At 39.3% G+C, this 14,841-nt stretch overlaps 1 protein-coding gene across 2 annotated transcripts; it reads right to left on the bottom strand.

Moving 5' to 3' along the window:
• Nucleotides 1–195: 195 nt before the first annotated feature.
• Nucleotides 196–14,789, bottom strand: PLK4 (polo like kinase 4). 2 transcript variants are annotated; one of them, XM_072335466.1, is made up of 16 exons: nucleotides 14,225–14,323; nucleotides 14,027–14,122; nucleotides 13,098–13,193; nucleotides 12,888–13,002; nucleotides 9,984–11,016; nucleotides 8,996–9,096; nucleotides 7,243–7,613; nucleotides 6,239–6,343; nucleotides 5,815–5,917; nucleotides 5,222–5,371; nucleotides 4,260–4,390; nucleotides 3,472–3,563; nucleotides 2,968–3,106; nucleotides 1,967–2,107; nucleotides 1,408–1,514; nucleotides 196–786 (listed from the first exon to the last, which is right to left on the bottom strand). In XM_072335466.1, exons 1-16 carry the CDS (start codon nucleotides 14,291–14,293, stop codon nucleotides 687–689), a joined length of 2,949 nt encoding a protein of 982 aa, XP_072191567.1. In that variant the 5' UTR covers nucleotides 14,294–14,323; the 3' UTR covers nucleotides 196–686. The 2 variants fall into 2 exon arrangements, with proteins under 2 accessions (XP_072191567.1, XP_072191569.1); XM_072335468.1 differs by lacking the exon at nucleotides 14,225–14,323 and adding an exon at nucleotides 14,624–14,789 and having other exon boundaries at nucleotides 300–786.
• Between the last annotated feature and the right edge of the window lie 52 nt (nucleotides 14,790–14,841).

The raw sequence follows: 14,841 nt of genomic DNA on the forward strand, positions 1-14,841 counted from the left end.
ACCATTGTGCAAATGTTCAGTTCAGCAAGTGAGAGAAAGCTTTGTACAATCATTTTATAGTTATTTACCCCAAGCTTCACCCATCCATACACCAACATATGATGTTCTAAAATAACACACCCGCTTCTGGTACAGTTGAACTTTCCAACTTATGGGGAAGGGGTCTCTGAACTTGAATATGAAACAAAGAGAGCTGGACGCTTACCACTGCATTTATTTTTTGGGGGTATAAAATGCTTGTGCAGGGAATTCAAAAGCTGCTGCTACAAAAATAAAAACAAAAAGGTATAAAACATGTACATATTTACATATATTACTTGTAAGAGATAAAAATACAAGTTATATACAAACACAAACACTTCAACAGCACAGGTATGTTTTCCTCGATCATCATCACTGAGTAACCAGTGGGGAAAAAAAAATAGAAAAGAGATTACTTCAGAAAAGTGAGGTCATTTAGAACGAAATTGCTCAATGTTTTGCTTGAGCAAGTTTATCCATCATTTTAAGGAAAAATGTGCTTGAAAAGTATCTTACAAAAAAAATTGTAGAACAACCCTTCCCTTCCTATTTTTTTTTAACCAGTATTTTGAAGAATTTCGGGATAAGCTTAGTAAAATCAGTCACTTTCATGTCAGTGAGTGTGTTTATTAAGCTCTTGTGCCCGAAGACCTGCTTTGCTTTTATCAGTGGGGACCGGTTGGATTGGTAAACATCACAAGAATAGAAGACAGACAGTGCAACTTCTCTTTGATGTATTCTGGCAACTTATCATTTTCTCCATACCTGCAAAGGCAAATAAGAACATCAAATTTGAAATGCAAACCTCTAAATCAGATATGTGTATGTAAATAGATAAACAAATTAACTGGAGCTTAATGGCTTAAGTCCTGTTTGCCTGCAATCCCTATATGTATTTAACTGAAAAAGTATTTCCAGATAAGAACATTTCATCTAAAAAATGCTGGTAAGCTACAATTATATCCTGATCACATGTTACCATCTTGAACTTCACACAGAGGAAACATATTACTGAATAGCTGTACGAGTAAGACAAGTGCCCTGCATCCAAACTATGTCCAAAACTTCATCTGAGCACTTTTAGTCTATGCATCAACATTGATAGGACATTTTCCCTAAACTAGAAGTATCTTAAGAGGGAAAAAACCAACAACAAAGAAAAGGATTAAGGATAAAGGATTGTTTTCCCCTTCCTCTTTTAAATACTGTACACAAACAGCAGCTGTTTCCTGAGACCAAGCAGTAGACTTCATTGCCAGGTATTGTTTTTTGTTTGTTTTTCTTTTTTTTTAATGTGTTATCCTAAATTCTAAGCTTTTGTTTTTTAACAGCAACAAAAAGTAGCAGTTATGAAGTTTACTTATTTCAAGCTGTAGTGAGACTCACCTAGTAGTCTGGCCTTCTGGAGAGGTGTAAGTGATAGAAGAAACACCTGCTTGGGCTACCAGTTGGGATCCATCGTTAAACTGAACCCATACTGCTCCACTGGTCAGCTAATAAGAGCACAGTATCATTTGGAAAGATAAAAGTCAAAGATCACACATTTAGAATTACTCTGTCAAATGAAGATGAAATGCTTTGTCATTGCACCTTTACTTCTACATAAGCAAACAATTTTAACAACTTCAGCTTTTACCTAGAGGGAAATATGAATGATAGAAGGCACTCTAATAGGCAATAGTAGTCATAAGAAATCAGTGACAGCTGCTACTGAAATACTCAACTGTAATTACTTTGGTTTTTCAGTTTATGTAGTTCAGCAGAGTATTTATCTAACATGCTTACTTGACAGGATCTTTCCACAATTCTACAGTCTCTGTAGCAGAGCACAACTCTCTCTCTCTCTCTCTCTCTCTCTCTCTTTCTCTCTCTCCACTTCACAAATCATGTTTGAAAAGTTCATTATTTCAAAAGAAAGAACACAGAATAGACTCTTATTTCTCACCTGCGAAGCCCAACCAACATTTTTCACAAAGACTGATTTTAAAAGCTGAGCTGAATTTGGGCTGCATTCTGTCTGATGAACAGAGGAGCATGGACTTTCAGCAGCGTTGGCCATAAATGTAGACTTTTCATATGACACCACCTAAAATCCAGAAATAACAGCATTAGCAGTCTGACTGTTAAGACCAATAGATTATACACCAACTATAGTGGCTAAATACCACCCTTGTTTCTTTAATCTTTTCCTATGTCCAGAGAGATTTAGCCTATATGCTTCATTTAACAGCATTACATTGTAAAAGCCCATGAGATTTCAGAGGACTTTTTCTACACTAAGGCTCAGTATTAGAACAGTTTTTTCATTGATTCCCTATTTTCACAGAGGAAAAACTTCACCCTAAGCAGAATTCTGACATAAAATTCATTCTTCCAGCGTTTGATTGTCAGGAAGTTTCATCCATCTTTAGGAAAACTGTTCAGCACACATTAGGCTACAAAAATGCCTTCATTCAGCTGGCCAGTTGGGGCAGTATTTTTTACAGAAATAAAGATACTGCTGTTACTTGAGGACTAGAATATTGAATCTCTAAAATAGAGTCTGTTAGAGACAAATATTTACACTCACACTTAAAAAAAAAAAAAATTAAAAATGTGGCACCCTTTAGGAATGTTAGCCTCAATTACTAACATCCTTGGTGACTGCTATTTGCTACACAGGCCTGACAGCAAATCAGAGTCCTCCAAAACAAATTCAGGACAGCTCTGTGTAGTGTGAGAAAGCAATTTTTAAACTACGTTCCCAGGAAACACTTGTCCTCCAAAGCTTTCTCACATCATTTGAGAAGTCCATTTCAAATCCAGACATGACAAGTTAATTGAAAGCAAAAGTCTCTAGTCAAGGTGCTCACAGATGGTTAGTAAAGGCATGCATCCATAATAATTACATTACTTCAAACAGACTTGCAGTTTTTCAGTTCCTACTGAACATGTTCATGTACTTACAGGAGTACAGTTTGCAGTTTGAACTGGAGTAGAACTGGCAGCTGTATTTCTATCCAGTGCCGTAACTTCTTTTGAACAGTTGGTGTTGTCCAGCAGCAGAGGCAGTAGAGCCCTTGGAGATTCAGCATTGCCAGGTTTTCTGGAAAAATAATGAGACAAGGATGAAAATTACCTTTTCAAAAGGGACTAAAGAAACAAGTGAGGAGAACTAGCTTTTCATTCCATAGAGCACAGACTACACTTGATGGCACCAGTCTTCCCCAGACTTTTTAGTCTAGTTGTTAGTTTGGTTAAGTCTAAATTTAGAAGGTTTTTCAGTCCTAGTCTCAAAGAAAGGTGTGCAGGACCAAAGCAGCATTTTTATATGTGCCATAATGTTAATGATTATCTTGCTAATGACTCTGAACCTTTGTGAAACAACCCTGGCTTCTGCTTATGTTAGCTGCAGAACGCTGCTTAGTAGAAATACTCAAATGCATAAACGTGTAATGGTAAAGATGTTACCTTCCAACAATTATTGGAAAAAATGGAACACTTTCGCTCCTTTTTTCTTCTTCCAAAATAGCAGATTCCAGTGCAAGGCATATGCGATGTCCCTGGAATGAGGTAGAGATTGTTCAAGTTTAACTGAGAACAGTCTAATTGTTTCACACGTTTACTGTGGCAGGTGAGCCTATGTAAAGAAATGCTTTCATATAGAAGTAGTACCACAAGACTCTCTGGTAACTTCAGCACATTTGGCATTATGCTCTTAATCCACATCTCCTCCACTTTCAGAAGGACTAGAGAAAGGAATAACAGAATAACATTCCATTCAGAAAGTCACAGCACAGAAGGCAGGCTGAATTGGAATTTTTTTTTTAACATTTTTACCACTTCTCAAGTTCAAAGACAAAATAACCACATTTGTGACTGCTAATTGGGTGACATGAAACACAAGAAGGGAAAGCAGGCAACCCAGTTAAGCACTAGCAGTTCTGTTGTCTCCCTAAGAACTATGTAAAGCAGCTTTACATGTTCTGTTTAACCCCTTCATTAAGCAGAGAAACACTCCAGTAAGAGTTTCCTCCAAGTCTTCATGGTGTGGCAAGTGTAATTGATGTTATCCCTACATCAATATTTGCTCTTTAACAAAACAAACAAAATTCAACAGCTACCACAAGCAAGCCCTTTCCCACCTCCCATCACTGCAATGCAAGATAAGCAAAGTGACATTAGAAGCACATTTCTGAGAGAATATCTAATTTCTTAAGGCTGCTTAACATTTGAAAAAGCAACATCAAGCCATTTACCTCATTTGCATGATCCATATATACTTGCATTTCCTTCTTCAAACCTGTTTCATTTTCTCCTTTCAAAGTGAAGGATTTCCCTGATTTCTCAATCACACGAGTTATACCAGCTGTCTTGTGTATCTTTGCTCCTGCAAAAAGTATTTTCTAGCATGATTTGCACGCAATGCCAGTATCTATGAAATACACATCCCTGCCATTACATGCCACTGAATTGAAACACAATTCATCGACCTAGAAATTACTTCAAAAATAAAACCACCTCTGGATGAGGTCTAAGAAATCAAACATTACTTAAATTGGGACTGTGACATTAGTGGAATACCTTCTATGCTCAGAGATCAGTACTTAAGTAGCCTGAATCATGCATTTATTATGTTTTAAGAACTGCCTTTCGAAACAGTCATCTGAGATAAAACGAGCGTACCTAACAGCATTGCCAAAAATTGGTTGAGCATGATCTATTAGTATTTGATGCCATTCTTTCAAATGGCAGCTCCTTAGAGTCACAGAACTGTTACTAAATAATTTTTTAATGGTAACTTTCACTTAGGTTTATCTAGATGTGGCAAATCCAACTAGTTCATCAAAGTCCACGGTAAGAAAACAACAGTCAGCACAGTCTGGTTTATCGAATGTAAAGCTGGAGATGGCCATCTGCTTTCTGAAGTTAACAGTGGAAAACAAAGGCAAGCTTGGAGGAGCAGGGACACACCTTTCAGTAAGCAGGTTAACTCCCAAAGGTGATCTCATAGAAGAAAACATGTAGGTCAATAATACCTTCGTAATGCACTCACTGAATTAGATACCAGAAGCAAACTAATGAATAAACTGATCTTTGAGTGCTAGAATGAAGACGGAACAATACAGATCTTCCATTTATTCAACCAGAAGCATCCACTGTTTAACAGTATTTCAGTGTTTAAATATCACTTTGCATAATTGCAAAAACAAATACATACCATCATAAAAACATACTTCAACATCTGCAGGAGGTGAGTTTTCCATCAACATGCACTTGGCATATCTTGTGTAGAACGTAACTTTGGGGGTTTTTGTTCTCACTAACTGCACAAACTTGGCTGCATACTGGTACTTTTTCCAGTACTTTTCTAAAACAGAAGAACACTATTTTAAAGTATTTATTGTTTGTCAGACCAAACACTTTCAAATCTCTTTTTCCCCTTCTCACCCGACATTACGTAAGTATTAGGAAGTGCAAATTAGAGATAAAACTTTTTGAAGTTTACTTCATATTTCTTCAAATCATATTTAAACAGTTTCCAATGTGAATAATAAAAAATATAGGAATCTCAAGCTTAGTACACTGCATTGTAAAGCGGGTAAGCAGTCCCTCATCATTTCCATAAAAATCACTGAAAACATTTGTTTACATTCTCAGCAAATTTCTTAAGTTTCCAGAGAAACTACTTTGACTCTTATTCTGAAGGGAGTTTCATCCTCCTGATTAATCTGAGAAGCAGAGGGTAAAAGCTAATCTCCAGATTCATATAAGCATCGCATGAATCATCGTCATTTAAAAATGTCACATTACCTGGCAAGTTGTCAAAATTATACATACAGCTGTCTTCAGGAGGAATGGGCGGCCTGTCGTCAAGAAGGAAGCCTCTTCCTTCATTCGGGTGATAAACTGCAATCTACAAAAGAGGGAAAAAATGTATTTACAATTGCAACTCCCATGGAAGTAAGGAACAGTTTAATGTAATTTACAATTAACTGCTCTACTCCCCTAAGAGATTATTTAACAGCAACAGCTTTCAACAATGCTTCACTGTTCTTTAAGTCCAAATCCATATGGCTACGCTATGGCAATGCATGGGTGCAAGGGAGAACTTACGTCTGTACATACACTGACAAATCATTTCCAAGCACATAACTGCTTAAATGAAAATTAATTAAAAAAAAAACAGGATGCAGTAAACAATTGGAGTAACATTAAATAAACTACAAATTCTCACCGTATTTCCATCACAAGATATTCTGAGAACTTCTTTCACAAATTCTTGTGAATGGTGTTCTTTTATAAACTCCATACACACCTCCCCAGTATCCAGAATGCTCACCTAGAAAATTTGAAACAAAACCAGCAGTAAAACTCAAAGAAATTTACTTTCTAGCAGGCTGAGTTACCATTTTTTCCACAGACGTCTTATAAACACAGCTTTATTCTAGAAACATAAGCAATAGAGTATTTCTAGAATATACCGCAAACTGATACATGCTTCTCACATTAACTTCTACTCTTAGTGCTGTTAATACAGAATGCTTCCTGGTGGCACACACATGCTCAGGGAGGATGTGACTTACTAACTGACAAAGCAAACCAAGACAGGTCAGCTCTATTATGCTCTTAAAATAATAAGAAATGGAGGAGGGAGAAGAGATGAGCAAGACTGTAGGAAACAGAACAAATGGCAGAAAAGTGATAGCAGGAAGAACAAACCAACCAGAACACTTGCACCATCAGCAGGGATTAATGGAACTTGATTTGTTTTCTCCCTCGTTTAGAAGGAAGGAAAAAAGCAGCACTTAAAAAATGTTCAAGTACTGGAGAGTAAGATTATTTTCATACCTAACCCACTTATTTACCTGATCTGTAAAAGTGTTTGTGCTTTAACCACAGCAAAAAGTTTAAATGCAACTTGCAAAGATAAGCAGTACAGATATTTGAGACAGTAGGGAATATAAATGTGGTCAGGAGTTCTTATGTCTTCTTGTAGTTTCTTTGTAATCTAAAAGCAATGCAGCAAAAGTATTTGCTAGGAGTGGCCACAAGGTTGCGGTATTCCATATTCAGAAAAACTACAATGAATTTTATTGATAGTTTTGAATTATTAGTACAAATTCATATAATTTAACTTTACCTGTACATTTTTAGGAAAAACGTTTAAAAAAAATCACCAGGGAAATCAGAAAAGACATTCACATATTTTCAACTTCACATTTAAAAATGGATACATACCACTGCATTTTTTGTTTTTTGCCTGATTGGTTTTAGCCTGTAAGCACTGAGAGGTGATACTATACTTCGCAGTGTAGGTTTCTGACGTGCTGGTGGTTCTTTGCCCCAGGCTTGTTTTTGTTCTGAAGCTGGCCAAAGGCCACACGAAGATGACTGAACTTTTTCAGATTGGCAGAGAACTTCAGAAATATATTTGTTTGGGTTTCTCTGATTTAAAGAATGTGAGCAATCATGGGAAGCATCACGATTCTGTATATCTTTTAAGGTGTTCCATCCATTTCTCGATGCATCTTGCTGCACATCCAGATGATACCGAAAGCCTCCATGTGCGTTACTATTACCAGTCAGGTCTTCAGGTGGTCTCAGCTGAGCTGAAAGCATCATAGAAGAACATTGGAGATTTAAAGAGTCTTTGTAAGCAAAGAAAAAAAAAAAGCAACTATATTTTGAAAAACTCTTAAAAATGTTAGGGAGCTTATTTAAGCAGGCAATGTGATTTCTTTAATACTCAGTCCAAACGATACTAGTCCTCACCAAATTTCAGTGGTTATTTTAAATAAAGTTGATTTGAAATTAAGGCTGTCATAAGCATATCTGTTATGACAACCTTAACCTATGTCAAATCATCTCACAAAAGCACTGTGAAACAAAATGTTAAGATTTCAATAATCAGTCTGTTGGAAGATAATTAATCAGTTGCCATCCAGATAACCATAAGATTCACATATTCTTAGCTAATCTGAAACATAGCATTTAACATCAACTGGGTTTTTAGTATTCCAAATATTAAATGTGCATGCAAGAAGCCTTCCAGCTACTTGTTTAAAAGAAAAAAACAAACAGACTATATTTTTATACTTAAGCTTCCTATAACTGCTTCTCTACTGCTGATATTTAAGCCTGTGATTAAGGGCTTAAATAACAAAGGTGCCTCACTCAAATAAGCAACCTACTCCTGCCTTGTTGTAGAGCAGCTGAGAAGCGACCAAAAATTAAATAGGATTATTTGGACCATGTGTCACATGATTCCAGTTTCCTATAGATAGGAAGGTAAGGAGTCCAGTAATACCAGAACAACAAAAAAGGTGTGAATGGATTTATGATTTAGTTTTATGATCAAATTTCATTATTGGAAAATGATGCAACATAATATGTGTCAAGAACACCTCCTTCCCTTCTGTGCCTTTTGTCCCTTCCTCCACCCCTCCTTCTGCAGCCTCATTACCTTTCTCTCTTTCACTGAGGTCATATTTTCTTTCAAGGCTTATTTATCAGCCCATCTAAACTAGCAGAGCTTTTGAATCACCTGCCAATCTTGTCATTTTATTTACAAGTTCAGGTAAGAGCTGAATAACTGGGGTAGGTTCTAAATAAATAGTTTTCTTCTTTGTGCCTTTGTCTGTTTTTGCTGAAATGATGAAAAAAAACAAAAACAAACAAAAAAAAAAACAAAAACCAGAACTACATTTTGGGAAGCTAAACATTCAGATATCAGGTTTTTTTCCACTCTTCTGAAGGCAGCTGCATATAGCTCATTATATCAGTCCAACAGCTTGGGAAGAGTACTATCTAAAATGCCTTCTAAAATCCAGTCACCAATATATAGGATGCTAGTATTACACTTCAGCATCACAGTTACATGGGCAATCCCTTTCATTCTAAGTTCAAACAAAATTTGGAAAAACAACAGTAATAGTTACAGGTTGCAATTCTACTTTGAGTACAAAGATACATAACTGGATTAGTAACTCACCATTTGTCTGCATGCTTCCAAGCCATTGCTGCATGGTTTCAGCCTGGGACTTCTGCTCTAACAAACCAAGGGGGGGCTTCATTGGATAGAGAAAATTTGAGCTGCAAAATAGAAATTACATGTATAATCAAGATTTCATCAACGCTTTGCACAAATGTTACAATGTTACAGTTGAAGAACAACAACACAAAATACATCTTACGTTGCAATAGGAAGGTTACTTCTGAGAATTCACGGATTAAATTTATCAGAAAGAAAGGTTCGTACTGCACAGTAGTGCAAAGAAAACAAAGATCAGGCTTCCATCTAACACCAAACACCCTAGCAACCCTCGCACATTTGACAGCCGGGCTGGTTTGTATATGCTGAAGAGATTTGTCAAATGAGAGAAAGAAGCCAGAATTCTCATGCAGGAAATATAAACACAGAACTGTTTCAGGTCAATATCTTGATGTTTATTTGTTTCCTCCTTTCTGGGACAGAAAGTGTTGCTCATTTTATAATCCTTAACTTGTACTTTTTTTTTTTTTTAAATCTTGTCTTGGTATAAGGCACTGCTAAAGATGAGCTGAAATACCCCAGAGCAGCAAGTACATATGTTGGCAGTCATACATGAAATGACTTCTCCCCTCACCTGTGTCTCTTCTACAAAGAGAAGTCAGCAAGGGTCTCTACTACAATCACTGGAGAATGAAGTACTCAGCTTGTTAATACAAGGAAGTAAACAATCAATATAGCTCTACTAGGATAAGTAAAAGCTACAATCCAGTTGGTATACCTACCACATCTAAGAACTGTAAGACAGGGGGCAGGGAGAAGGTGAACCTCTCCATACCAAGAGCACTGAAGTATTACCCTTTACATGCTGTATTGAAGCTACAGGCATAAAGGCTTTTGGTACTTAATGCAGTCTAGTTCCAAGAAGAAAAAAAAATGCTTTTAGCATAAGATAACTCTAAATTTCATCGTAATAAGAGCATATTCTTACTGTGGTTGATCTTTCACAGGTGGAGATATCTGCCCTTCAAAAGAGCCAGAACTACCAGAAGTCTTTTCCTTAAATATTTCTCCCATATCAGTATAGCTGTTTGCAGGCGAAAAGCATTCTGTGTTTTCCCTTGTTCCTCCTCTAGGCTTGGAAAGCAGTTCCAGGGAGTGACACCTCTCAATGATATTAGATATTCCTTGAGTCTGACTGTGGGATGTGCCAGACCTATCTGAGGAGTGGGCTCTTCGGAGGTAGCGGGAATGTGGTCTCTCTTCGGCAAGCTGCATGACTCTTCCCCTGCCACTTGTGCCAATTTCCTTTCCTTGAATTCCCCACTGATGAAAAGAACCGCTCCCATCTACAGATGAAGCGTTGCTGGGATTCTTGTTTTTAGGAAAAAAAGTAATTTTATTTGGGAGAGGCTGTCCCACTAACAGCTTCTTCTTTTCCTTCAAGCAGCCACTGGTACTGATGCTGGAAGAGCCTGTAAAAGTGGTAGAAATGGTAGCATTTCCACTGTCCATGGAATCTTCTGAAGTTCCTGAATCTTTGCTCCGTGCAGAGCTACACCTGGACATAAAAGGATGATCCAACACAGAGGAAAGGCTCAAACGATCTGCTGGATTTTTGCGAAGTAATTTATGTATAAGGTCTTGTGCCTCTCTGGACAAAAAGGCTGGCATTTCGTAATCTGCTAATACTACTTTATTCAGTGTGTTCTTCACCGTGTCAGTGTCAAAAGGTGGCTTTCCAATAAGAAGAGTGTAAAACATACAGCCCAAAGACCATACATCAGACTCAAGTCCATGTGGACTCCTTGTGGCTATCTCTGGCGAAATGTAATTAGGAGTTCCACACATGGTATAATGCTTTTCATGAGGCATTTTCAACTGAGTTGCTAGTCCGAAATCAGCAATCTTGACGTTCATATTACTGGTGAGTAAGAGATTGGAAAGGGTGAGGTCCCGATGCAGTATTCCATGAGAATGAAGATACAGCATACCCGTGATAATTTGATGCAAGAAGTGCCGGGCTGTCAAAAGCAAAAGAACAAATGCTTTAGTGCAATAACTGCAATCATAGCTCTAAAAATAACAACCCTTTGAAGTCTGCTGCTTGTCTCTCCTTTATCTTTTCTTAACTAGTGAGGATGTTAAAAGGGCATTTAAGTGTCACACTAATGAGATAGGAACAACACTTTCCACTTTCTTTGCTTGAAGCAGCACAGCATTACTGTCTTCTACAACAGTCCATGAAATAACATTCTGTAATGCAGCAGTCCAATTTGTTTCCATGATAACAGGAACATATAATTACCATAGGCCAACAGAAAACATTTCCGAAGCTTCCTTAAATTAGGCTTCTGAGAACTTGAATTTTTAAATTGCTCTTGTCAGAAACAAATACATGCAGCCACACATCTTCACTATGTGCAGGTTATAAAATACAGGAGACAATTTGGATATTTGTTTTATCATCAGCAAACCGGCAAAGCTAGAAGTATTCCAGCTTCTCATAACCTTCTATGTTTGTAATATTGGCAGAATATTTCTGTTCTCTTCCATTAGAAATTCAGGAAATATTCAAGCTGTAGCTTACAGCTCATCCAGGCTCAGACAGCATCATTTGTTGTGATGTTTCAATTACAGCAACTTTAAGAATCATTCTTCTTAAAGCAAACAATTTACAGTCCCTTTCTCTCTTTGCAGATGGCAACAACTGCAGGTGAACAAACATTTGCAGAAATCACTTATCAACAAACAAGCCTTTTTTTTCCTTCTAAATGTAAGTCAGCAGTTTTATCAGCTTTCAGAACTAAGGTTAGATGGACTACTTCTGTTGGAGCAGACTAGGATTAAACAGATGTTTGTGTAACAGTACCCCCTATAACCCAGCCCTATCATAGCTTTCTTAATCCAGACCTATGATAGCTTCCAAAAAAGTCTCTAATTACAGTAGTTTGACAGAAAAAGATTAGAAATTGACAGAGGCAGGTAAACTAAAACAGCTGTGCAGAGAGTGACCAACACAGGAATTCTGGGAATGGCAGAGGCAACAAACAATGAATCCAAGTAGGGTGAAACCAGAACAGGGTGTCTGCTTGAGCCCGAAATCACTGCTCACACCAGCTTACTTAACTGTTATTTCTTCTGGAACTGCATTGTTTTGCCTTGCCTTTCAGTGGATCCATGCTACACCTGAAATTCTCACACTCAATTGTACAAAAAAATGTAGTAAATTTGCAAGTGCAGTTAATCTCTTTTTTAATATTCTTCTGCAAACATGGTTCACTAAGTAATGGCCAATTCAAAGTTTTACAATTACTGACAGTGAACTCTAAATATAAGATAGGATTTTTGTTTTAGTCTGCTGACTTTCATAAGAAACAGAAGTGAAACTGTGACAGGACTTCTCCTCAGCTGCCAGTCTTTCAAACAATCCTAGACCAAGCATCAAATTGGATATTTCTTCCTTGTACTGGACTTCTTCCTAACTTGCCCTTACATCACTCGTACAGAGTTAACAGCTTTATCTTCATTTACACACACATGTGGAACACACTAAAGATTTCCAATGAACCTACACAAGATGAGCTAGAAACTGGAAGGCTATTACAGAGATGTGGTGTATAAAGGTAAGCTCTACCTTTTGGTAGACACTGACATCTTTTCTGAAACCCCAAATAGCACAAGCTACTGTCAAAGGATATAAAGAGAAATAAACGCACAGAAATATTCAAGTGAAAATGTTTATCATACCTTACCTCCAGGTTAACATTCCTCATAAGCTTTTAAGCTATACAGTTTCAGATTGATAGCTGTTTTAAATGTTCTTTCACTAGAAAGAAACTTCCTGAATAAGTCAAGATGTAAATACAAAGAAAGCTTCAAAGAAAATTCTCACCTTCATCTTCTGAAAAGGGTTTCTTTCTATTCTTTATGTATCTACTCATTTCACCATTGTGACACATTTCAAGTATCAAGTACACATAGTTGCTATCTTCAAAATAGTTATAAAGCTAAAAAACAAAACAAAACAAGGAAATAAGAATACTGCAGACTACACAGCAAATCACATATGCTGCAGATACAGCTAAAAATACATGAATCTTACCTCAAGAATAGATGGATGCTTTAGCTGACAATGTATTTTTACCTCATTCTGAACCCTCTGTACCATTCCCACTTTGTGCATGGCTTTTTTGTCTATCTGAAAATAGATCACATTATTTATCAAGTAGTACAGCATTGATTACACAGAATCACACAGAATCACAGAATGACCCGGGTTGGAAGGGACCTCAAGGATCATGTAGTTCCAACCCCCCTGCATTACATATGTTTAGTTAACTGAACTCAAAATTTTAACTGTTCAGTGCATGTTTTGCCTGAAAACCCTGACATATAAGCAAGGCTTGAGCTTTGCCTACTAGATGCTTCTCATGAGCAAATACCTTAGGGAAAGAGAGGAAGTCACAATTGTTCAAATAGTGAATAAACAGTAGCAAAATGTTGAGAGAAATCCAATGCTGAGTTTGCAAAGCACACATGCTAATATTAAAAATGTGGATAAATGCAATTATTATTAGTTGTAATTAAAACTAGAAAAACACATTTGAAAAAAAAATATGCTTTGCTATTTCTATGGAGTTCCTTTTATAGAGTTCTGCCCTTACAGCAAGGGAAATGTTTAAAGGCTATCACAAGTTAAAGAGCTGCAAGCTCCTCCTGTGCTAAGGACCTCTCCAGCTGAACAGAGTCTAAACAATGTTTTTGTAGGCTCCATTTTCTGAACTACAATTACAGAGATGACTGTACAACCACGACCGAGTATCTCAGCTCAAGTCACTTTAATAGTAACGCTAACGCTTTCACTAGTTACCAATACAGGCTTTTTGATTGTGCTGCACATTCCAGGACCAAATTGTGCTCTCAGCATCCGTTATCCAGAAACAAGGGGTCCGGGCACAGTCACCCTGACTTGCTGCTGTCCCTGCTGGGGGCATCCCAGAAGTTACAGATTCCTCCAGCCGGCTGCCTTACCATTTTGATAGCCACTTCCAGGCCGGTTTTCAGGGATACCGCTCTGTAGACCCCGGCAAAGGAGCCCTTTCCCAGGAGGTTCCCCACCTTGAAGTCCTGCAACGCGAACACATAACCGCCGTCAGCCCCCAGCGCGACGGACAGCGCGCCCCCGAAGAGGCCGGCAGCCCACAGCCGCCGGAGCGACGCGGTCAGTACCTGCACGGAGCCCTCAGGGCCGCGCAAGCAGACGGCGGCAGAGCCGCTCAGCGCCGTACCCGGCATCATCCTCCCCGCGCCTCGCACGCTTCACACTGCGCCCGTCGCTTCCCGTGGCGTTGCGGAGCAGCCGCCTTCCCGCCGCCCGGCCCGCCGCTCCCGGGGGAGCCCGCCGCGACGCCGCTGCCATGGCAGCGCCACACACAGCGCCTCGAGCCGCCCGGGGACCCGCGGGGGCCGGGCTCGGACCGCGCCCCGCCTCAGGGCAGCCCCCGGCCGCCCTAACTGCCGCGCCGGCCCCGGCGACCGCCTCCCGCCCGGGAAGGGGACTATCGCGCCCCGCTCGACCTCGCCCACGGCAAATGGCGGGGCGGCCCGAGCCAGGCCCCCGCGTCCCACCTCTATTGTCTCGCCGATGCAGGTCGCCATAGCGCCGGCCGCTCTCCTCGGGTCTCGCTAGGGGTTCTCCTCGGGACCTCGGCCGCGGCTCGCCATCAGGGCGCCCTCCGCCGCCCGCCTTGAGCCAGGCCTGCTCGCTCGCGGGCCCGGCGGCCGCCCCCCTCCCCCTGCGCCTCCATTTTGAAAACTCGCGCCGTTACCGCCCCGGCCCCGCCCCG

This window comes from Excalfactoria chinensis, chromosome 4 (assembly GCF_039878825.1).
Source record: "Excalfactoria chinensis isolate bCotChi1 chromosome 4, bCotChi1.hap2, whole genome shotgun sequence".
Taxonomy (NCBI): domain Eukaryota; kingdom Metazoa; phylum Chordata; class Aves; order Galliformes; family Phasianidae; genus Excalfactoria; species Excalfactoria chinensis.

Excerpts from the sequence above, each read along its gene's own strand:
- PLK4 (XM_072335466.1), bottom strand. The coding sequence starts at position 14,293 with ATGATGCCGGGTACGGCGCTGAGCGGCTCTGCCGCCGTCTGCTTGCGC. Across the intron at positions 14,123-14,224 it reads GCCCTGAGGGCTCCGTGCAG|GACTTCAAGGTGGGGAACCT; the intron begins GTACTGACCGCG and ends TTCGCGTTGCAG. Across the intron at positions 4,391-5,221 it reads TGAAGTATGTTTTTATGATG|GAGCAAAGATACACAAGACA; the intron begins GTATGTATTTGT and ends TACTTTTTGCAG.